This window comes from Scyliorhinus torazame, chromosome 14, assembly GCF_047496885.1.
Source record: "Scyliorhinus torazame isolate Kashiwa2021f chromosome 14, sScyTor2.1, whole genome shotgun sequence".
Lineage (NCBI taxonomy): Eukaryota > Metazoa > Chordata > Chondrichthyes > Carcharhiniformes > Scyliorhinidae > Scyliorhinus > Scyliorhinus torazame.
The window spans coordinates 14,252,272-14,275,590 of NC_092720.1; the positions used below are offsets into that span (position 1 = coordinate 14,252,272).

Sequence of the window (23,319 nt, forward strand, 5' to 3'; positions counted from 1 at the left end):
TGTACCCCAGAGTTATACAGTGACAGACCCATCCCCACCAGTACTGTACCCCAATGTTCTACGTGACAGACCCGTCCCCACCCGTACTGTACCCCAGTGTTATAAGTGACAGACCTGTCCCCACCAGTACTGTACCCCGGTGTTATACAGTGACAGACCCGTCCCCACCAGTACTGTACCCCACTGTTATACAGTGACAGACCCGTACCCACCAGTACTGTACCCCAGTGTTATACAGTGACAGACCCGTCCCCACCAGTACTGTACCCCAGTGTTATACAGTGACAGACCCGTCCCCACCAGTACTGTACCCCAATGTTATACAGTGACAGACCCGTCCCCACCAGTACTGTACCCCAGTGTTATACAGTGACAGACCCGTCCCCACCCGTGCTGTACCCCAGTGTTATACAGTGACAGACCCGTCCACACCAGTACTTTACCCCAGTGTTATACAGTGACAGGCCTGGGACCCTGGCGCTGTAAAGCCGCAGTGCTAACCACTGTACGACCGTGCCGCTTGGGTCACTCTGTGCGGAGTCTGCACGTTCTCCCCGTGTCTGCGTGGGTTTCCTCCGGGTGCTCCGGTTTCCTCCCACAAATCACGAAAGACGTGCTTGTTAGGTGAATTGGACATTCTGAATTCTCCCTCTGTGTACCCGGACAGGCGCCGGAATGTGGCGACTGGGGGATTTTCACAGTAACTTCATTGCAGTGTTAATGTAAGCCTACTTGTGACATTAAAGATTATTGTTATAGATGCTTGGATCAAGTAATTTGCTACTTATCAGCTATGAAAAGGAAGGTTAATGATTTCAGCTTTCCTTCCTGAGTAAACCAGGATCTATTAATCTGCATGCTGATTTTTACAGATACTATCTTTAATAAAGCTGAACGCATATCCTGAGGATGACATGTTGTGATTTGAACTTTCACGTTCTGGATTATTATCTAGTATCAGAGCCACCATTTTGTATCTGATTGAATTCGAGGTGTATCAATGATATGAATATTAAGCTATTCCCTGTCTATATTTCTGAGACAATAATGGACATGCTGGTGCAAAGATTTAGCAACTGTGCACGTTTACATGTTGTTGGGAAGAATGAGAAGAGACAATGTGAATTAAACTGCACAATCAGGAACAGGGGTCCTGGAGACACATGTTCACAAATCTCGCAAGGTCACTGGACAAGTTGAGGAGGCTGTTAAAGAAGCATATTAGGAGAGGCATTGAGTATAAAAGCAAGGAGGTTTTACTGCGACAACTGAACAACTAGCAGGAGGCGACCATTCACCCCCCTCGAATCTGCTCCGCCATTTTAGTAAGATTCATCTGATCGTGATTTCAAATCTGTATCCTGCCTATCCCCCGATAATCTATCACCCCCTTTGCTTAGCAAGAATATCTCCACCTCTGCCTTCAAAACATTCAAAGACTTTGCATCCACCAGATTTTCAGGAAGAGAGTTCCGAAGACTCAGGACATTCTGAGGAAAAGAATTTCACCTGATGCCCATTTTAAATGGGTGACCCCTTATTTCGAAACCGTGATCCCTGGTTCCAGATTCTCCCACAAGAGGGAACATCCTCCCCACACCCACCCTGTCAATTCCCCCCTCAGGATTTTAAGGATTTGAATCAACTTGCCTCTTGCTCTTCTTCTTCAGCCCAGCCTGCCCGACCTTTCCACATAATGATAATCGCTTATTGTCACAAGTCGGCTTCAATGAAGTTACTGTGAAAAGCCCCTAGTCGCCACATCCCGGCGCCTGTTCGGGGAGGCCGGCACGGGAATTGAACCCGCGCTGCTGGCCTTGTTCTGCATTGCAAGCCAGCTGTTTAGCCCACTGTGCTAAACCAGCCCCTGACAACCCGCCCATTCCCAGTAATATTCTGGTAAACCTTCACTGACCGTCTTCCAACGCATTTACATCTTTCCTTAAATAATAATAATAAGTTTTCCAACAGCAGGTCATAGTCCAACAGGTTTGTTTGGAATCACGAGCTTTTGGAGCGTCGCTCGTTCATTATGTGAGTGATTCAGAGCTACCCTCTGAATGCTGTTGATTCCAATCAAACCTGTTGGACTTTAACCTGGTGTTGTAAAACTTCTTACTGTGCTCACCCCAGTCCAACACCGGCATCTCCACATCATTCCTTAAATAAGGAGACCCAGTACTGTACAGAGTGCTCCAGATGTGGGGCGGGATTTTCCCCTACCCGGCGGGGCGGGGGGTCCCGGCGGGACAGAGTGGCGTGAACCACTCTGGCGTCGGGCCGCCCCAAAGGTCCGGAATCCTCCGCACCTTCAGGGGCTAGGCCCGCCCCGGAGTGGTTTGCGCCGTGCCGGCCGGCGGGGAAGGGGCTCGGGAGAGCCAGCGTGTGCTGGTGTCATCCCACCACATGCGTCTCCACACCGGCGTTGGCGGGCCGGTACAGCCGCCGGTGCGGAGGAATAGAGTGCCCCCACGGCACAGGCCCGCCCGCTGATCGGTGGGTCCCGATCGCGAGGCAGGTCACCGTGGGGGCACCTCCCGGGGCCAGATCTCCCCGCGCCCCCCCCCCAGGACCCCGGAGCCCGCCCGCGCAGTCAGGTCCCGCCAGCAAATACCTGGTATCACATACACTGAAATGAAATCAAATGAAAATCGCTTATTGTCACAAGTAGGCTTCAAATGAAGTTACTGTGAAAAGCCCCTAGTCGCCACATTCCGGCGCCTGTTACGGGAATTGAACCGTGCTGCTGGCCTGCCTTAGTCTGCTTTCAAAGCCAGCGATTTAGCCCTGTGCTAAACGACGGGACTGCCCGAAAACGGGCGGCCACTCGGGCCCATCACGGGCTGGAGAATCGCTGGGGGGGGGGCACTGCCAGCGGCCGCCAACCGGCACGCCGCGATTCCCGCCTCCGCCAAATCCCCGGCGCCGGAGAATTCGGCAGCCGGTGTGCGCGGGATTCACACCGCCCCCCCCCGGCGATCCTCCAACCTGGCGGGGGGGGGGTCGGAGAATCCCGCCCGTGGTCTCTCTAGTGTCCTGTACAACTGAAGCATAACCTCCCTGCTTTTGTAGGCAATCTCCCTCACAATAAATGATTACAATCTGTTAACTTTCCTATACTGGAAGCGGTAAGAACCGTAACTGTATAGCGCTCAATCACATCTCCAAACACTCCCAAAGTACACTTGGCAGCATAGTTCCTGTTACATAGCCGAATATGCCATCCCTTTTCCACATGGCCACATTAACATTTTATATGGTGACAGTGAAGAGGTTAGTTCCATTCGGATTCTATGTAATGGGAGTGAATGGGAACAATTTACTCCTTTTGAAGCTTCAAGCACAGAAACCAAATCCTGGTTTCCCTGCACTCACCCCTGTAAGAGCCTGGACCAGGTGGAATAAGTAAAGAACAGCAACCGATACAGGAGACTCCTGCAGTGCACCCAACCTGAAATATTTCAGCGAGATTAGCTTGTGTGGAATGCAAAACCGCTCATTTGAAAGGTGACTGAGCTACAATGAATGTAAATTATTGGGAAGCTGCAGCAAGGAAGGCGAGGTAGCAGGAATACTAATTAAATGTTTCCTCCTGGTTTTGTTGCATTGCAACCCAAGAGGATTATTGGCTTTCTGACCCTGAGCTTTTAATCCAGGTTTGTTTGACTTTCCTGTGAGCATTGCAGCAGCAATCACTGATACTGACCAGGGAGTGCAGCAGCAATCACTGATACTGACCAGGGAGTGCAGCAGCAATCACTGATACTGACCAGGGAGTGCGGCCAATCACTGATACTGACCAGGGAGTGCAGCCAATCACTGATACTGACCAGGGAGTGCGGCCAATCACTGATACTGACCAGGGAGTGCAGCAGCAATCACTGATACTGACCAGGGAGTGCGGCCAATCACTGATACTGACCAGGGAGTGCAGCAGCAATCACTGATACTGACCAGGGAGTGCGGCCAATCACTGATACTGACCAGGGAGTGTGGCCAATCACTGATACTGACCAGGGAGTGCGGACAATCACTGATACTGACCAGGGAGTGTGGCTAATAACTGATACTGACCAAGGAGTGTGGCCAATCACTGATACTGACCAGGGAGTGCGGCCAATCACTGGTACTGACCAGGGAGTGCGGCCAATCACTGGTACTGACCAGGGTGTGTGGCCAATCACTGATACTGACCAGGGAGTGCGGCCATTCACTGATACTGACCAGGGAGTGCGGCCAATCACTGATACTGACCAGGGAGTGCGGCAGCAATCACTGATACTACCAGGGAGTGCGGCCAATCACTGATACTGACCAGGGAGTGCGGCCAATCACTGATACTGACCAGGGAGTGCGGCCAATCACTGATACTGACCAGGGAGTGTGGCCAATCACTGATACTGACCAGGGAGTGTGGCCAATCACTGATACTGACCAAGGAGTGTGGCCAATCACTGATACTGACCAGGGAGTGCGGCCAGTCACTGATACTGACCAGGGAGTGCGGCCAATCACTGGTACTGACCAGGGTGTGTGGCCAATCACTGATACTGACCAGGGAGTGCGGCCAATCACTGATACTGACCAGGGAGTGCGGCCAATCATTGATACTGACCAGGGAGTGCGGCCAATCACTGATACTGACCAGGGAGTGCGGCCAATCACTGATACTGACCAGGGAGTGCGGCCAATCACTGATACTGACCAGGGAGTTCGGCCAATCACTGGTACTGACCAGGGAGTGTGGCTAATCACTGATACTGACCAGGGAGTGTGTCCAATCACCGATACTGACCAGGGAGTGCGGCCAATCACTGATACTGACCAGGGAGTGTGGCCAATCACTGATACTGATCAGGGAGTGTGGCCAATCACTGATACTGATCGGGGAGTGCGGCCAGTCACTGATACTGACCAGGGAGTGTGGCCAATCACTGATACTGACCAGGGAGTGCGGCCAATCACTGATACTGACCAGGGAGTGTGGCCAATCACTGATACTGACCAGGGAGTGTGGCCAATCACTGATACTGACCAGGGAGTGTGGCCAATCACTGATACTGACCAGGGAGTGTGGCCAATCACTGATACTGATCAGGGAGTGTGGCCAATCACTGATACTGATCAGGGAGTGCGGCCAATCACTGATACTGACCGGGAGTGTGGCCAATCACTGATACTGACCAGGGAGTGCGACCAATCACTGATACTGACCAGGGAGTGCGGCCAATCACTGATTCTGACCAGGGAGTGCGGCCAATCACTGATACTGACCAGGGAGTGCGGCCAATCACTGATACTGACCAGGGAGTGTGGCCAATCACTGATACTGACCAGGGAGTGCGGCCAATCACTGATACTGACCAGGGAGTGTGGCCAATCACTGATACTGACCAGGGAGTGCGGCCAATCACTGATACTGACCAGGGAGTGTGGCCAATCACTGATACTGACCAGGGAGTGTGGCCAATCACTGATACTGACCAGGGAGTGCGGCCAATCACTGATACTGACCAGGGAGTGTGGCCAATCACTGATACTGACCAGGGAGTGTGGCCAATCACTGGTACTGACCAGGGAGTGCGGCCAATCACTGATACTGACCAGGGAGTGTGGCCAATCACTGATACTGATCAGGGAGTGTGGCCAATCACTGATACTGATCAGGGAGTGCGGCCAATCACTGATACTGACCGGGAGTGTGGCCAATCACTGATACTGACCAGGGAGTGCGACCAATCACTGATACTGACCAGGGAGTGCGGCCAATCACTGATTCTGACCAGGGAGTGCGGCCAATCACTGATACTGACCAGGGAGTGCGGCCAATCACTGATACTGACCAGGGAGTGTGGCCAATCACTGATATTGACCAGGGAGTGCGGCCAATCACTGATACTGACCAGGGAGTGTGGCCAATCACTGATACTGACCAGGGAGTGTGGCCAATCACTGATACTGACCAGGGAGTGTGGCCAATCACTGATACTGACCAGGGAGTGTGGCCAATCACTGATACTGACCAGGGAGTGTGGCCAATCACTGATACTGACCAGGGAGTGTGGCCAATCACTGATACTGACCAGGGAGTGCGGCCAATCACTGATACTGACCAGGGAGTGTGGCCAATCACTGATGCTGACCAGGGAGTGTTGCCAATCACTGATACTGACCAGGGAGTGTGGCCAATCACTGATGCTGACCAGGGAGTGCGGCCAATCACTGATGCTGACCAGGGAGTGCGGCCAATCACTGGTACTGACCAGGGAGTCTGGCCAATCACTGATACTGACCAGGGAGTGCGGCCAATCACTGATACTGACCAGGGAGTGTGGCCAATCACTGATACTGACCAGGGAGTGCGGCCAATCACTGGTACTGACCAGGGAGTGTGGCCAATCACTGATACTGACCAGGGAGTGTGGCCAATCACTGGTACTGACCAGGGAGTGCGGCCAATCACCGATACTGACCAGGGAGTGTGGCCAATCACTGATACTGACCAGGGAGTGCGGCCAATCACCGATACTGACCAGGGAGTGCGGCCAATCACTGATACTGACCAGGGAGTGTGGCCAATCACTGATACTGACCAGGGAGTGCGGCCAATCACTGATACTGACCAGGGAGTGTGGCCAATCACTGATACTGACCAGGGAGTGTGGCCAATCACTGAGACTGACCAGGGAGTGTGGCCAATCACTGATACTGTCCAGGGAGTGTGGCCAATCACTGATACTGACCAGGGAGTGTGGCCAATCACTGATACTGGCCAGGGAGTGCGGCCAATCACTGATACTGACCAGGGAGTGTGGCCAATCACTGATACTGACCAGGGAGTGCGGCCAATCACTAATACTGACCAGGGAGTGCGGCCAATCACTGATACTGACCAGGGAGTGTGGCCAATCACTAATACTGACCAGGGAGTGTGGCCAATCACTGAGACTGACCAGGGAGTGCGGCCAGTCACTGATACTGACCAGGGAGTGTGGCCAATCACTGATCCTGACCAGGGATTGCGGCCAATCACTGATACTGACCAGGGAGTGCGGCCAATCACTGATACTGACCGGGTTGTGTGGTTATTGACCGATCCCTGATACTGACCAGGGCGTGTGGTCATTGGCCCATCACTTTTTATTCATTCTTTCATGAGATGTGGGTGTTATCAGTAAGGACAGCATTCTGTTGCCAATCCCTAATTGCCCTTGAACTAAGTGACTTGCTCGGTTATTTCAGAAGACAATTAATAGTCAAGGACATTGCCGTGTAGCAGCCTCAGTAAGTGCAACAGATCTCCTTCTGTGAAGGGGCATGAGTGAACCAGGTAGGTTTTTACAATAATCGATGACAGTTCTCATGGTCAGCACCATGACTGAGTTCGAGCTTTACAATTCCAGAATTATTAACTGAATTTAAATTCGATCAGCTGCCTTGGTGGGTTTTGACCCGAGCCCCGTGAGCATTTATCTGCACCTCTGGATAACCAGACCGCTGACATTACCACTGAGCTACCGTCATTATTGTTAGAGTGGAGGGATATTTGATAGAGATGTGAATCAGGAGGAAATGTTTCCATTGGCAGAGGAGTTGGTGACCAGAGTACACGGATCTAAGGTCATTGTAAGAACGGGAGGTGACAGGATAGAAATATATGTTGTGCGCGGTGAGCTGTTATAATTCAGAATGCGCTGCCTGAAAGGGTGGCAGAAGTAGATTCAACCATGACCTTGAAGAGAGAGTTGGATGTGCATTTGGAAGGGAAAATGCGGAAGGAGCAGGGGAATGGGAGCAATTGGATAAGGCTTCCAACGGGACAGCACAGGCACCTTGGGCTGAATGGCCTCGTCCTGCACTGTACGATTCTGTTTGAAGAGCTTTACGGCTCACACCCTAGAATCCCCAGAGAAATGAATCTGGTTTAATCAGTCACAGTCAAGCAGCAGCCAGCTGGTTAGAAATGGAACACACATCGATCAGTTCATTAAGGGGTTCCAGCAAGGGTATCGGGGAACAATGGTAACTGTGACCAGACAAAACAATCCTTTTCGAATGCGGGTCCATTCCGCACAGCCCCTCATCATGAATGGTGCCCAGCAGAAGGTTTTAGAGATTTAAAAACAAACATCTCGGGTTCGATCTACCGGCTGCGTCGCGCCCTAACAGATGCGTAGCAAGACTAGTAGATGCCGGGAGAAGCCTCCCCACCACAGACATCGCTCATGTCAGTTGGGAATTGTTTACAGTGTAGAAGGAGGCCATTCAGCCCATCAAGTCTGCAACCTCTCTGTGAATGGGCAATTCCCTCCGTGGCCTCCTCATAACGCCGCACATTTTGCCTCTTCAGTTAGCAGTATAAGTCCCTTTTGTCACACTTCACAAAATAAAAAGCGAGCATGGAAGTAGGACAGGGCAGGGGTACAGCGACTGGTCTATGCAGGCTCTCCCAGACACAAATCACTCGGCATCAGCCACTTACCTACAAAAGGCAATTAGGGAACAACTAACTGGGAAATTCCTGTCCGACCCACATAAGGAATTGGAACTAGTTCAGGGGATCACATTGGCCTAGATTTACATAACAGGATATTTACTTTCTACAAGAAATGATTTGCGTCCCAGCCAAGCACAGCTCCAGCTCTCACTCAAAGGAATTCAGTGAATCGGTGCCCACTGCAAGAATCGTCAGTCTGTTCTGCAGGTCTATTACCTGCTCAAAAAAAATAGAACATCAGAACATGCACCCTAATTCCACCCCGTCGCAATTTGTAAATATAAACCCAGCTGTTTGAAATAACCCACATTCACACAGTCCAGTCCCTTCGTTATTTGATCTTCCTTGATTAAATCTCAGATTACCTGTGACTTCAAGGTGTTTTAAACTGGGCATAAATTTCGTAGCCCACTTTCCACCCTTTTCAAAGCCTCAAGATCACACACCAGATGTGAGGACTGGTCATTTTTACCGTTAACAGCGCCACTTAATGTTACCCATTGATTCTCTCCTTCAAGGTTAAAGAATGATGCACCAATATTTGGTGTCACTGCCGTATCTGGAAAGTCCTTTCCAGGTTGACCTTGAGCACCTTCCAATGGTACCATGGAGTCGTTGATGGTTCTCTGACATGTCACGCTGCTGAAAAAGCTTTTCCAATTACCTCCACACTTGTCCATGATCCTCCAACCTTTTACCTTCTTCCTTATTCGCTCGTGAGATGTGAACATCGCTGGCATTTATTGCCTATCCCTAATTGTCCTTGAGAAGGTGGCCCACTGCAATCTATATGGTGCAAGTAAACTGATTATAAGAGCATACCTAGCCTCTCTTGAAGTGTTTATGTTGCGCGTCTTTGTTTTACTTCTAAATATTTTTATGAAATGAAAAAATGAAAATCGCTTATTGTCACAAGTAGGCCTCAAATTAAGTTACTGTGAAAAGCCCCGAGTCGCCACATTCCGTCGCCTGTTCGGGGAGGCTGGTACGGGAATGTGCACCTATTTGTCTTTGTACATGTCTAGTCAACCACCTTAGCTTCTATTTCCCAATTCCTTCTTTTGAATTTGAGGCATATAATGGCTTCCAGATGTATTAATTTATTCATCAGTACTTCCCATTTATTTTCCACATCAGTTTCGTCCCAGCCAACAGCGTTGCCCAATTGACCTCTTCCAAAATCCTCTGCCATTTTATTAAAGGTTACCCGTTTATAATCTAAGGTCATGTTTGGTATTTTTGGCCCCTATAATTAAGTGAAATGTTACAATATTGAGGTAATTGTTTCCCAGATGTTCTCTCACATGGAGGTTCAATACCAACATAGGCTCACCTCTAATCACTAGATCTAATTTGTATGATTACCCCAAATCCCCCTGGGCACACGTACAAAACACTAAAGCAAAATGCAGATTGATGGGCCAAGATGTCTTAACAGCTGTGCGTTTTGGTCAATATTTGCAGCACTAGCTTATAGCCTCGGGGAGCTGTCTAGACCAGAATCTCTGGCTGTCCTTCAGACATCTGGACAATGCTAAGGTGGCCCAGATAGAGGGACAGCCAAAGGAGATACTGGGTTTCCTGAAATTAGAGTCCCAAGTTGTTACTGTCTGGACGCGTGCTTGGGGTGTTGTCTGTGACAGTGCTTACAGTCAGGTGAACGGAATGGGCATGGCTTGGGGGTAGCCTGATTGTCACTCTGATAACTTTGTAATTCTCACAGCTGCGTCTCATCCGCTCAGTCTGTTGCACAGTGCAGGATCCCGTCTGCATTCACTTCTTTGCAGGACTTCCCCGCATTTTGCTCATTAAAAGGCAGAGCAGGCATGAGGGGTTGAATGGCCTACTTCTGTTCTCGCGTTACTGTGCCTCCTGCAGGGACCAGGGCTCAGCACACACGCTCCTCTCACACCATTATAGATCCACCACCAGAGCCTTAATAACCTGGATCCAACAAGTCAGAAACACATTTATTTGTTTGTTTCAGTCACTCCCTCTTCCTTGGCCAACCTCTGACACCAAGCAGATCTAAGTGATATCTTGCTAACTCTGCTAGTTCAGCCCATCAATCTACTGCACTTCGAGCTCTTTTCGATTAAAAAAAAATGTAATCCCAGCACCCAGATCTGTTTCCATCTTCTATTTGGGAGTGCAAGCTAATGGCAACATTTACTTATATTTTATAGGTAGCCCCTGGGACACACTCACATTAACCAACTATGATGAAAAGTTTCCAACATTTCTATATCACAGGGTAGGACAGGGTGGAAATTAGACCTCCTACATCAGGTCAAGGTCGCCTCCAACATCAGGTCAAGTGTTTGATGGAATTCTTACATTGTATCTGTAAACTACACACACTGAAAATATTGATTACATTTTCGATGGGCTCAGCTGGTCACATTCCTGCTTCTGAGCTCAGGGGGATTCACACCTTGCGGCAGGTTTTGAGGCTAAAATCAGTTCAGAGCAGGGCTGTCAGTCCAATATTAGAACATAGAACAGTACGGCACAGAACAGGCCCTTCGGCCCTTGATGTTGTACCGAGCATTGTCCAAAACCAAGATCATCTATCCCACTCCCTGGGAGTCATTCTGGTGTGCTCCATGTGCCTATCCAATTTTTTTTTTTTAACATAGAATTTACAGTGCAGAAGGAGGCCATTCGGCCCATCGAAAATAACCGCTTGAAAGTTCCTAAAGTGTCCGACTCCACTATCACAGCAGGCAGTCCATTCCACACCCTAACCACTCTCTGAGTAAAGAACCTACCTCGGACATCCCTCCTATATCTCCCACCCTGAATCTTATAGTTATGCCCCCTTGTAACAGCTACATCCACTCGAGGAAATAGTCTCTGAACGTCCACTCTATCTACCCCCTCATCATCTTATAAACCTCTATTAAGTCGCCTCTCATCCTCCTCCGCTCCGACGAGAAAAGCCCTAGCTCCCTCAACCTTTCCTCATAAGACCTATCCTGCAAACCAGGCAGCATCCTGGTAAATCTCCTTTGCACCCTTTCCAATGCTTCCACATCCTTCCTATAGTGAGGTGAGCAGAACTGCACACAATACTCCAAATGTGGTCTCACCAGGGTCATGTATAGTTGCAGCATAACCCCGCGGCTCTTAAACTCAAGCCCCCTGTTAATAAACACTAACACACTATAGGCCTTCTTCACGGCTCTATCCACTTGAGTGGCAACCTTCAGAGATCTCTGGACATGAACCCCAAGATCTCTCTGTTCCTCCACATTCCTCAGAACCCTGCCGGTGACCCTGTAATCCGCATTCAAATTCTTTCTACCAAAATGAATCACCTCGCACTTATCAGGGTTAAACTCCATCTTTGGCTACTTAAACAAGAACCTCAAACAGTCCTTCATTTCATTTGCTGCTTGTTGGTATTGTGGGGTTTCCCCGAATAACTCCGGTGAATGTACTTTGAAACTCATTCACTGTACCTTGAGCACTTCAGCATCTTCTGAGGTCACAAGTGCCCAGTAATGAAGATTAAAGGGCAAATTAATTGAGATTGTTTAAGATTATAAAATGATTTGATAGGGTAGATGGAGAGGATTTCCTCTAGTGAGAAGGAGTCCAGAGCAAAGGGCACAACTTTATAAATAGCCAGGCAGCTCAGGGGTAATTCACCCAGAAAGAAATAACACAGTAAAATGGAAAAATAAGAATGCCGCTCTAAACTGTTTTCCCTTCTGGGCAGGAACCACTTATTCACACCAAGGGCAGTGGAAATCTGCATCGCAGTCTCCCCACAAGCGGGTCAATAAAAAGTGGCAAACTTTATCGATGCATTTTCTTTGGGCAAAGCTATTGAGGATTAGGCAGCTAGAGTCATCCGTGGTTTAATTGAACGGTGGAATAAATTCAAGAGGCTGAATAGTTTCTGTCTATTCCGAATGTTGATGTGATCCCGGAGGAATAAGGATTAAGTTTGAGTGTTGTATTTCAATGGGACATCATTATCTGGTAGTAATCAGTTTGCAGAATGGGGTTTTCGAGAGATTAGCCACTGGTGTTAATGGGATGAGGTGAGATTAGCCCAGTGCAGCTGCAGTGGTTTAACCCTGTGGGCTAAATAGCTGGCTTGTAAAGCAGACCAATGCCAGCAGCGCGGGTTCAATTCCCAGAGATTCAATACCAGCCTCCCTGAACAGGCGCTGGAATGTGGCGACTAGGGGCTTTTCACAGTAACTTCATTTGAAGCCTACTTAGTGACAATAAGCGATTTGCATTTCATTTCATGTGGAAACTTGCACTCGATTCTTCCTCTTGGATATTGCTGGATAAAGGCAACATGTCGAAACTTTTTGCCTTACACACATCAGGACACTTTGCAAGAATGCCAGTTTAAGGGGAAAGCAATTTATTCAGTTGGAAAGGAGCAGAAATGATCCCAATTTAAGGTTGAGCACGTACCATTGGATCTTAATAATAATAATATTATTAAGATCTAATAATAATCTTTATCAGTGTCACAAGTAGGCTTACAGTAACACTGCAATGAAGTTACTGTGAAAAGCCCCTAGTCGCCACACTCCACGCCTGTTCGGGTGCACTGAGGGAGACTTCAGAAAGTCCAATTCACCTAACAAGCACGTCTTTCGAGACTTTGTGGGAAGAAACCGGAGCACCCGCAGAAACCCACGCAGACACGGGGAGAACGTGCAGACTCCGCACAGACAGTGACCCAAGCCGGGAATCGAACTTGGGACCCTGGCGCTGTGAAGTAACAGTGCTAACCACTGTGCTACCGTGCCGCACCTATCTTCAAGCTCTCTTTCATAGAATCAGAGAATTTCCAGTGCAGAGGGAGGCCATTCGGCCCATCGAGTCAACACCGGCCCCTAAAAGAGCACCCTACCTAAGCCCACACCTCCACCCTAGCCCCATAACCCAGCAACCCCACCAAACAGTTGGACACTACGGGGCAATTTAGCATGACCAATCCACCCAACCTGCACATCTTTGGACTGTGGGAGGAAACCGGACCACCTTTCGGGTTTGTTAACTTGTGGAACTTCATGTCAGCTTTCCTCAATAATAATGTGACCTTGTGGCTTGGCTCAAATCAACAGTAAGTTTCAAAATTAAGGAAAAGAGAATTCCAGAGGGACCCCTCTGTGTGTGTCTCGCACATTGCTAAAGATATAAAAACTGGTGTCAGTAAAAGTAACTGTGAAATTTTGGGCTGTTGATCAAATCCAAACGCTTACGGCAGCACGGTAGCATTGTGGATGGCACAATTGCTTCACAGCTCCAGGGTCCCAGGTTCGATTCCCGGCTTGGGTCACTGTCTGTGCAGAGTCTGCACATCCTCCCCGTGTCTGCGTGGGTTTCCTCCGGGTGCTCCGGTTTCCTCCCACAGTCCAAAGATGTGCAGGTTAGGTGGAGTGGCCATGATAAATTGCCCTTAGTGTCCAAAATTGCCCTTAGTGTTGGGTGGGGTTACTGGGTTATGGGGATAGGGTGGAGGTGTGGACTTGGGTAGGGTGCTCTTTCCAAGAGCCGGTGCAGACTTGAGGGGCCGAATGGCCTCCTTCTGCACTGTAAATTCTATGATTCACTCGTGCCCTTGAGAGAAGGAAACATTGTTGTCCTTAACTGGTCTGAGCCTCCACGTGACTCCAGTCCCATCGCAACATGGTTCACTCTTAACCGCTCACTGAAGTGGCCTGGAATTCTGTTACAAATAACAACTTGGGGTGGACAATACATAGTTGCCTTGACAACAAAGCCCACTTGCCCAACATTATTATTTTTTTTTAAAAACCTGTGTGATTATCTGAGTGTGCCTTGGAGTGGGCTAGTGGATTTGTGTGCGTGTCATTTTCTCACACTGATGCATTCGCAAGCAATAATCTGTGAGTGCTGAGTACTTGAGTGTTTGTATAAATCTATTGTAGCAATTATAACCTAACTGATGGGTTTGAGTGAAACGCTGGTTTTCCACCCTCGCTGTGACTGGGAGGTAATATTAGGTGAGGTGTAAAGCGGGCGTTGCGTTGGTCCCGTGGTATTCCTCCTCAGCTAGGAAGGTTAGAATTCGCTCCACGTGACTCCCAGTTTATAACATCCAATCTCTGGGTTCCTCAGTTCAGATAAGTCTGAGGAGTGTCTCTGTAAATGTGTGTCTCTGTCAACACTGTGTGTGTAGCTTGATGCCAGTGGGAAATAGGAGGTATAGGCCACACTACATCTCGAGCCTCCCCTGCCATTCAGTACAATCCTAGCTGACATTTTTCCTCAACTCCATTTCCCCACCATCTTCCCTTATCTCTTGATTCCCTGAGAGACCTGGGAGGGACAGCAGCACAGTGGCTAGCACTGTCGATTCATGGCGCCAGGGTCCCAGGATCGATTCCCGGCTTGGGTCACTGTCTGTGCGGAGTCTGCACGTCCTCCCCGTGTCTGCGTGGGTTTCCTCCGGGTGTTTCCTCCCACAAGTCCCGAAAGACGTGCGTGTTAGGTAGTTTGGACATTCTGAATTCTCCCGTAAAGTGCACTTTTCACAGTCACAATAAAGATGATTAAAATCTTCTTTTTATTTGTTCATGCAAAGTGGGCAGTGCCAGTATTTATTGCCCATCCCTGATTGCCCTTGAAGGGGTAGTTAAGAGTCGACCACATTGCCGTGGGTCTGGAGTCACCTGTAGGATGGCAGATCTCCTTCCCTAAAGGACATTTGTTGTAAAAGAGTTTTTACAACAATGGTTTCATGGTTGTCATTACACCTTTTAATTCTAGATTTTTATTGAATTCAAATTTCACCATCTGCAGTGGCAGGATTTGAACCTGGGTCTCTGGTTTACTAGCCCAGTGACAATACTGCACCACGGCCTTCCCTTGAGAATTGCCCTTGAGAAGATGATGGTGAGCCACCTTCTCAAATGATTGCAGTCTATCCAGTGTAGATACTCACATGATGGTGTTGGGGAGGGAGTTCCAGGATTTTGACCCAGCGACAGTGAAGGAACGGCCGATATATTTCCCAGTCAGAGTGGTGAGTGGCTTGGAGGGGAACCTCCAGGTGGAGGGGTTCCCAGGTATCTGCTGCCCTTGTCCTTCTAGATTGTAGAGGTCATGGATTTAAAAGAAGCTGTCGAGGGGGACATGGCACCCAGTGATTCCTGTAGATGGTACATACTGATGTACACTGTGTGTCAGTGATGCAGGGATAGAACATTTAAATTGGTTTCATGACTTTTAATTCCAGATTTTTATTGAATTTAAATTCCACAATCTGCCCTGGTGGGATTTGAACCCAGCCCCCCAGAGGATTACCCTGGGTCTCTGGATTGCTAGACCAGTGGCAATACCACGACACCACTGCCTTCCTCTGGCTCTGATGGAGTATCCACAGCCCTCCGAGGGGGTAAATTCCAAACATCACAGCCCTTTGAGAGATGTTCCTGTGCGTGTCTGTGAGTTTCTATACGTCGTATGTCTGTATGTTTTGTCCCCCTGTGTACAGTGTGTCTCTGTACAGTATATCTGTATTGTGTGGGGTATACTGTGTATTGTATGTTTCTGTATATGTTTGCTGTCTGCGCACACTAGCTAAGGTAAAGTCTCCATAGTCCCAGAGGCTGCTTTCCCCTTTGAGGGGGGGGGAGAGCTGACTGGTGGTGATTTAACCTGAGCGTCACTACACCTCAGGCGAGGGGCAAGGTTCAGAAAGCGAGGTCTTCATGGGTAACTTGTGTGCACTCTATATTGTGTGTGGCTGTGTACATTGTGTGTCTCCCTCTCTTTGCACTGTATGTCTGTGTAGCGTGTGGGTATGTATGTGTGTTTCTGTACATGATGTTTGTGCACTATGTATTGTGTGTCTGTGTACAGTATATCTGTGTGGGTATGCGTGTGTGTTTGTGTATATGATGGCCGTGTACTGTGTGTATTGTGTATCTCTGTGTACAGTAGGTTGTGTGGTGAGTGGGTATATTGTGTGTGTCTATGTTTCTGTGCAAACATGTGTTCACTGTGTGTGAGTGTACACTGTGTGTGTGTGTGTTCACTGAGTGTTCACTGTGTGTGTGAGTGTACACTGTGTGTTCACTGTGTGTGAGCCTGTGTTGCACTATGAGTGTTCACTGTGTTGCACTATGAGTGTTCACTGTGTTGCACAGTGAGTGTTCACTGTGTTGCACAGTGAGTGTTCACTGTGTTGCACTGCGAGTGTTCACTGTGTTGCACTGCCAGTGTTCACTGTGTTGCACTGCGAGTGTTCACTGTGTTGCACAGTGAGTGTTCACTGTGTTGCACTGCGAGTGTTCACTGTGTTGCACTGCGAGTGTTCACTGTGTTGCACTGCGAGTGTTCACTGTGTTGCACAGTGAGTGTTCACTGTGTTGCACTGTGAATGTTCACTGTGTTGCACAGGGCGTGTTCACTGTGTTGCATTGCGAGTGTTCACTGTGTTGCACAGTGAGTGTTCACTGTGTTGCACAGTGAGTGTTCACTGTGTTGCACTGCGAGTGTTCACTGTGTTGCACTGTGAGTGTTCACTGTGTTGCACAGGGAGTGTTCACTGTGTTGCATTGCGAGTGTTCACTGTGTTGCACTGTGAGTGTTCACTGTGTTGCACAGGGAGTGTTCACTGTGTTGCATTGCGAGTGTTCACTGTGTTGCACAGTGAGTGTTCACTGAGTTGCACTGCGAGTGTTCACTGTGTTGCACTGCGAGTGTTCACTGTGTTGCACTGCGAGTGTTCACTGTGTTGCACTGCGAGTGTTCGCTGCGTTGCACTGCGAGTGTTCGCTGTGTTGCACTGTGAGTGTTCGCTGTGTTGCACAGTGAGTGTTCACTGTGTTGCACTGTGAGTGTTCACTGTGTTGCACTGTGAGTGTTCACTGTGTTGCACTGTGAGTGTTCGCTGTGTTGCACTGTGAGTGTTCACTGTGTTGCACGGTGAGTGTTTGCTGTGTTGCACTGCGAGTGTTCACTGTTGCACTGCGACTGTTCACTGTGTTGCACTGTGAGTGTTTGCTGTGTTGCACTGCGAGTGTTCACTGTGTTGCACTGTGAGTGTTTGCTGTGTTGCACTGCGAGTGTTCACTGTTGCACTGCGACTGTTCACTGTGTTGCACTGCGAGTGTTCACTGTGTTGCACTGCCAGTGTTCACTGTGTTGCACTGTGAGTGTTCGCTGTGTTGCACTGTGAGTGTTCACTGTGTTGCACGGTGAGTGTTTGCTGTGTTGCACTGCGAGTGTTCACTGTGTTGCACTGTGAGTGTTCACTGTGTTGCACTGTGAGTGTTCGCTGTGTTGCACTGTGAGTGTTCACTGTGTTGCACGGTGAGTGTTTGCTGTGTTGCACTGCGAGTGTTCACTGTTGCACTGCGACTGTTCACTGTGTTGCACTGTGAGTGTTTGCTGTGTTGCACTGCGAGTGTTCACTGTGTTGCACTGTGAGTGTTTGCTGTGTTGCACTGCGAGTGTTCACTGTTGCACTGCGACTGTTCACTGTGTTGCACTGCGAGTGTTCACTGTGTTGCACTGCCAGTGTTCACTGTGTTGCACTGCCAGTGTTCACTGTGTTGCACTGTGAGTGTTTGCTGTGTGTGTGAGACTGTGAGTGTTCACTTTGTGGTCACTGTGTTTTACTGTGAGTGTTCATTGTGTGTGTGTGTTCACTGTGTGTCCACTGTGTGTCCACTGTGTGTTCACTGTGTGTGTTCACTGTGTGTGTGAGTGTACACTGTGTGTTCACTGTGTTGCATTGTGAGTGTTCACTGTGTTCACTGTGTGTGTGTGTGTGAGTGTACACTGTGTGTTCACTGTGTGTGAGCCTGTGTTGCACTGTGAGTGTTCACTGTGTTGCACTGTGAGTGTTTGCTGTGCGTGTGACTGTGAGTGTTCACTGTGTGTGTGTACACTGTGAGTGTTCACTGTGTGTGAGTGTACACTGTGTGTGAGTGTGAGAGTTCACTGTGTGTGTGAGTGTGTGTTCACTGTGTTGCACTGTGAGTGTTCACTGTGTGTGAGTGTTCATTGTATGTGTGTGAGTGTTCACTGTGTGAGTGTGTGTTCACTGTGTGAGTGTTCACTGTGTGAGTGTACACTGTGTTCACTATGTTGCACTGTGAGTGTTCACTGTGTGTGTGTGTGTGTGTGTTCACTGTGTGTGTGAGTGTACACTGTGAGTGTTCACTGTGTGTGAGTGTACACTGTGTGTGAGAGTTCACTCTGTGTGTGAGTGTGTGTTCACTGTGTTGCACTGTGAGTGTTCACTGTGTGAGTGTACACTGTGTTCACTGTGTTGCACTGTGAGTGTTCACTGTGTGTGTGTGTTCACTGTGTGTGTGAGTGTTCATTGTATGTGTGTGTGTTCACTGTGTGTGTGTTCACTGTGTGTGTTCACTGTTGCACTGTGAGTGTTCACTGTGTGAGTGTACACTGTGTTCACTATGTTGCACTGAGTGTTCACTGTGTGTGTGTGCGTTCACTGTGTGTGTGAGTGTGTGTTCATTGTATGTGTGTGTGTTCACTATGTTGCACTGTGAGATTTGCACTGTGTTGCACTGTAAGATTTGCAGTGTTGCACTGAGTGTTCACTGTGTTGCACTGTGAGTGTTGCACTGTGAGTGTTACACAGTGTTGCACTGAAATTTGCACTGTGTTGCACTGCGAGTGTTGCACAGTGAGATTTGCACTGAGTGTTCACTGTGTTGCACGGTGAGATTTGCACTGTGTTGCACTGTAACATTTGCACTGTGTTGCACTGTGAGTGTTCACTGTGTTGCACTGTGAGATTTGCACTGTGTTGCACTGTAAGATTTGCCCTGTGTTGCACTGAGTGTTCACTGTGTTGCACTGAGATTTGCACTGTGAGTGTTGCACTGTGAGTGTTACACAGTGTTGCACTGAGATTTGCACTGTGTTGCACAGTGAGTGTTGCACAGTGAGATTTGCACTGTGTTGCACTGTGTTGCACTGAGATTTGCACTGTGTTGCACTGAGATTTGCACTGTGTTGCACTGAGTGTTGCACAGTGAGATTTGCACTGTGTTGCACTGTAAGATTTGCACTGTGTTGCACTGAGTGTTCACTGTGTTGCACTGAGATTTGCACTGTGAGTGTTGCACTGTGAGTGTTACACAGTGTTGCACTGAGATTTGCACTGTGAGTGTTGCACTGTGAGATTTGCACTGTGTTGCACTGAGTGTTGCACAGTGAGATTTCTCAGGGCTGTGACAGAGTGGCAGTTCCTCTCTCCGCCTCTGGGTTCTGCTCCGGTCCACAAGCTTCATCCAAACCTCACACACGTACAATTGCGTAGCAGCCGGGCAAAGCTGCAAAGACAGAGAAGAGAGAGAGAGAGCGTGTTAGTGTGTGGGCATCATCCACACCCAGAGCTGCTGCAGGGACTGAGCCTGACACTCAGCCCCGGCACTGAGCCCCGGGGCAGGCACTCAGCCCAAACTCAGCCGCTCAGCCCCGGCACTGAGCCCAAACTCAGCCGCTCAGCCCCGGCACTGAGCCCAAACTCAGCCGCTTTGGGAGGCAGCCCGGGACTTGCTTGCGTCCAGGTTGTCCCGGGATTGCAGCCGCTGCTGACGCCGAGGGTGCGGGAAGTTGGGGGGTCTGGGATCGGGGTCACTGCCCCCAGAGAGAGAGAGATGTGACCCTCACCCTGATGGAGCTCTGCACCCTGGCTGGCATCCTGGACTGGCAGCAACAGAGCAGACACAGCCTGCACCCTCCTGGACCGGCAGCAACAGAGCAGACACACAGCCTGCACCCTCCTGGACCGGCAGCAACAGAGCAGACACAGCCTGCACCCTCCTGGACCGGCAGCAACAGAGCAGACACACAGCCTGCACCCTCCTGGACTGGCAGCAACAGAGCAGACACAGCCTGCACCCTCCTGGACCGGCAGCAACAGAGCAGACACACAGCCTGCACCCTCCTGGACCGGCAGCAACAGAGCAGACACACAGCCTGCACCCTCCTGGACTGGCAGCAACAGAGCAGACACAGCCTGCACCCTCCTGGACCGGCAGCAACAGAGCAGACACACAGCCTGCACCCTCCTGGACCGGCAGCAACAGAGCAGACACAGCCTGCACCCTCCTGGACTGGCAGTAGCTGAGAGCAGACACAGCCTGCACCCTCCCGGACTGGCAGTAACAGAGCAGACACAGCCTGCACCCTCCTGGACTGGCAGTAACAGAGCAGACACAGCCTGCACCCTCCTGGACTGGCAGTAGCTGAGAGCAGACACAGCCTGCACCCTCCCGGACTGGCAGTAACAGAGCAGACACAGCCTGCACCCTCCTGGACTGGCAGTAGCTGAGAGCAGACACAGCCTGCACCCTCCTGGACTGGCAGTAGCTGAGAGCAGACACAGCCTGCACCCTCCTGGACTGGCAGCAACAGAGCAGACACAGCCTGCACCCTCCTGGACTGGCAGTAGCTGAGAGCAGACACAGCCTGCACCCTCCCGGACTGGCAGTAACAGAGCAGACACAGCCTGCACCCTCCTGGACTGGCAGGACAGAGCAGACACAGCCTGCACCCTCCTGGACTGGCAGCAACAGAGCAGACACAGCCTGCACCCTCCTGGACTGGCAGTAGCTGAGAGCCGACACACAGCCTGCACCCTCCTGGACTGGCAGCAACAGAGCAGACACAGCCTGCACCCTCCTGGACTGGCAGCAACAGCAGACACACAGCCTGCACCCTCCTGGACTGGCAGTAACAGAGCAGACACAGCCTGCACCCTCCTGGACTGGCAGTAGCTGAGAGCCGACACACAGCCTGCACCCTCCTGGACTGGCAGTAGCTGAGAGCAGGCACACAGCCTGCACCCTCCTGGACTGGCAGCACAGAGCAGACACAGCCTGCACCCTCCTGGACTGGCAGTAGCTGAGAGCCGACACACAGCCTGCACCCTCCTGGACTGGCAGTAGCTGAGAGCAGGCACACAGCCTGCACCCTCCTGGACTGGCAGTAGCTGAGAGCAGGCACACAGCCTGCAGCTGCCCTACAATGGAGCTGGCAGCAGCGGACACATCCACCTGCTAGACTTTCTGGAAGAGAAAGGGGGTTGGGGATTTCTGTCGCACCCCCTCTGCAATCACTGGGTTTTTTGTTGTTGCAGCCTCTGGGATTGGAAAAGGAGGAGGGGGGGGAGAGAGTCTGCAAGCTGGGATCTTTCTGCCCCCCTTCCCCAGGGGCAGGGGATGACCCTGGTCCTCGGGCGTTCCAGCTTTGTCTATGGGAGGCTGTCTCATGGTTTGACTCGCTCCCTGCTCCGGATTGGCAGTGAGAGGGGAGCCTGTCTCCTCTCCATCTGTGGTGCTTGTATTCACCTGGAGCCCTGGTCCTCGCTTAGCTCTCTGTACCCCCTGCCTTCCTTCCCCCTGCTGCTGGATGCTGCACCCTTGCCTGGGACATGGCAGCAGCTCTTGCCAGCTCCCTCATCCGGCAGAAGCGACAGGCCAGAGAGAACAACACCGACCGTGTGTCCGTCACCAAACGCAGGACCAGTCCCAGCAAAGCCAAGAATTCCCTGTGTGAGAGGCACGGACTGGGGGTTTTCTCCAAAGTCAGGTTCTGTAGCGGCAAAAAGAGACCTGTCAGGAAGAGAACAGGTTAGTGTTGACCCCTTACCCTGCTCCCTTTGTCAGCGGGCACCTTTCGGATGATTAAAGATTCCCTCCCTCGCCTTTCCCCTCCCACTCCACGCACATTCCCAGCCTCAACTCTGGGGAGACTTTGAAAGACTTTTTTTGTTAAGGAACAATCTGCAAGAATGTGCCTGCTGGCCCCAAACTAGTTAATGATCTGTGTGTGTGTGTGTGTGTGTGAGAGAGAGAGAGAGGGGGGACGGGAGGGTGATAGTGTGCCACCGTGTTCACTGTAAACATGGGCAGCAGTGCATGTACACGTAGGAGGTGTGTGTTAACACAGGGGGCATGTGCCATTTGAAGGCTGAAAACATCTCTCCCTCTCACGCACGCACATGCCAGCCCCCCCCCCCCCCACCGTGCGCAGTGCCCTCTCTCACTGGCCTGTGATGGGGAACGATGACTTAACCCCACCAGTCAGAACTCTCGCACCTTGTCCCAGCGTTTGTGTTGTGTGCTGTGGCCCACTTAGTCTTTGTTTATGTTTAACATGGCATCGGAACCTTGTGCGTTATTTTGTGGCCCCTGGGTGTTGGAAGGATATTAAAATCCGGCTTGTCTGTTATTTCTGTGGGGCCCCTGCTCCGAAGTATGGTTCCCGGTATAGATTTAAATTGTGTGGGGTTTTTTTTGGGGGGGGGGCGGTGATGAAGATCAGAATTGGAGGGTAGGAGAACTTGCATGATGTGTTGTTTGCATGGCCACCAGGAATGTGGGATTTCCATTGCTTAGCGAGGGGGGGGGGGGGGGGGGGGACCTGCTGTTTGCCTTGTGTTGCAGACGCTGACTTGACAGTCTTCAGTTGTAAAGGTCTCCTTTTGTTTGTGCCCAGGGATTAGAACTTTGCACCACTAGGGCCAACTTTGGTGTTTGTGTGGTTCTGTATGTGTAGATATCCATCTGTGTGTGCGTGTATGTGTGTGTGTGTATGTGTGTGTGCGTGTATGTGTGCTAATATGCCATTCAATTTTGTACCATTTTCTCCTTACACTGAGTTTTACAGAAGCTCCACCTAGCTTACCCCTTCCACCTTTAAAAAAAAATGTAGAGTAGCCAATTCATTTTTTCCGATTAAGGGGCAATTTAGCGTGGCCAATCCACCTACCCTGCACATCTTTGTGTTGTTGGGGTGAAACCCACGCAAACATGGGGGGAATGTGCAAACTC

At 50.3% G+C, this 23,319-nt stretch overlaps 1 protein-coding gene across 3 annotated transcripts in view; it reads left to right on the plus strand.

Moving 5' to 3' along the window:
• LOC140389533 (fibroblast growth factor 12) overlaps positions 1-23,319 on the plus strand; it is a 401,431-nt gene that overhangs the window by 100,177 nt on the left and 277,935 nt on the right. Inside the window, exon 1 of one of the 3 annotated variants that reach the window (XM_072473726.1) lies at positions 19,833-22,115. The exons of 1 other annotated variant lie outside the window; for it this stretch is intronic. In XM_072473726.1, coding sequence (XP_072329827.1) covers positions 21,918-22,115 — 198 coding nt within the window. In that variant the 5' untranslated portion in view covers positions 19,833-21,917. Of the gene's footprint in view, positions 1-19,832; positions 22,117-23,319 lie in introns of those variants that run through there. One more of the 3 variants, XM_072473727.1, reaches the window with a different exon arrangement.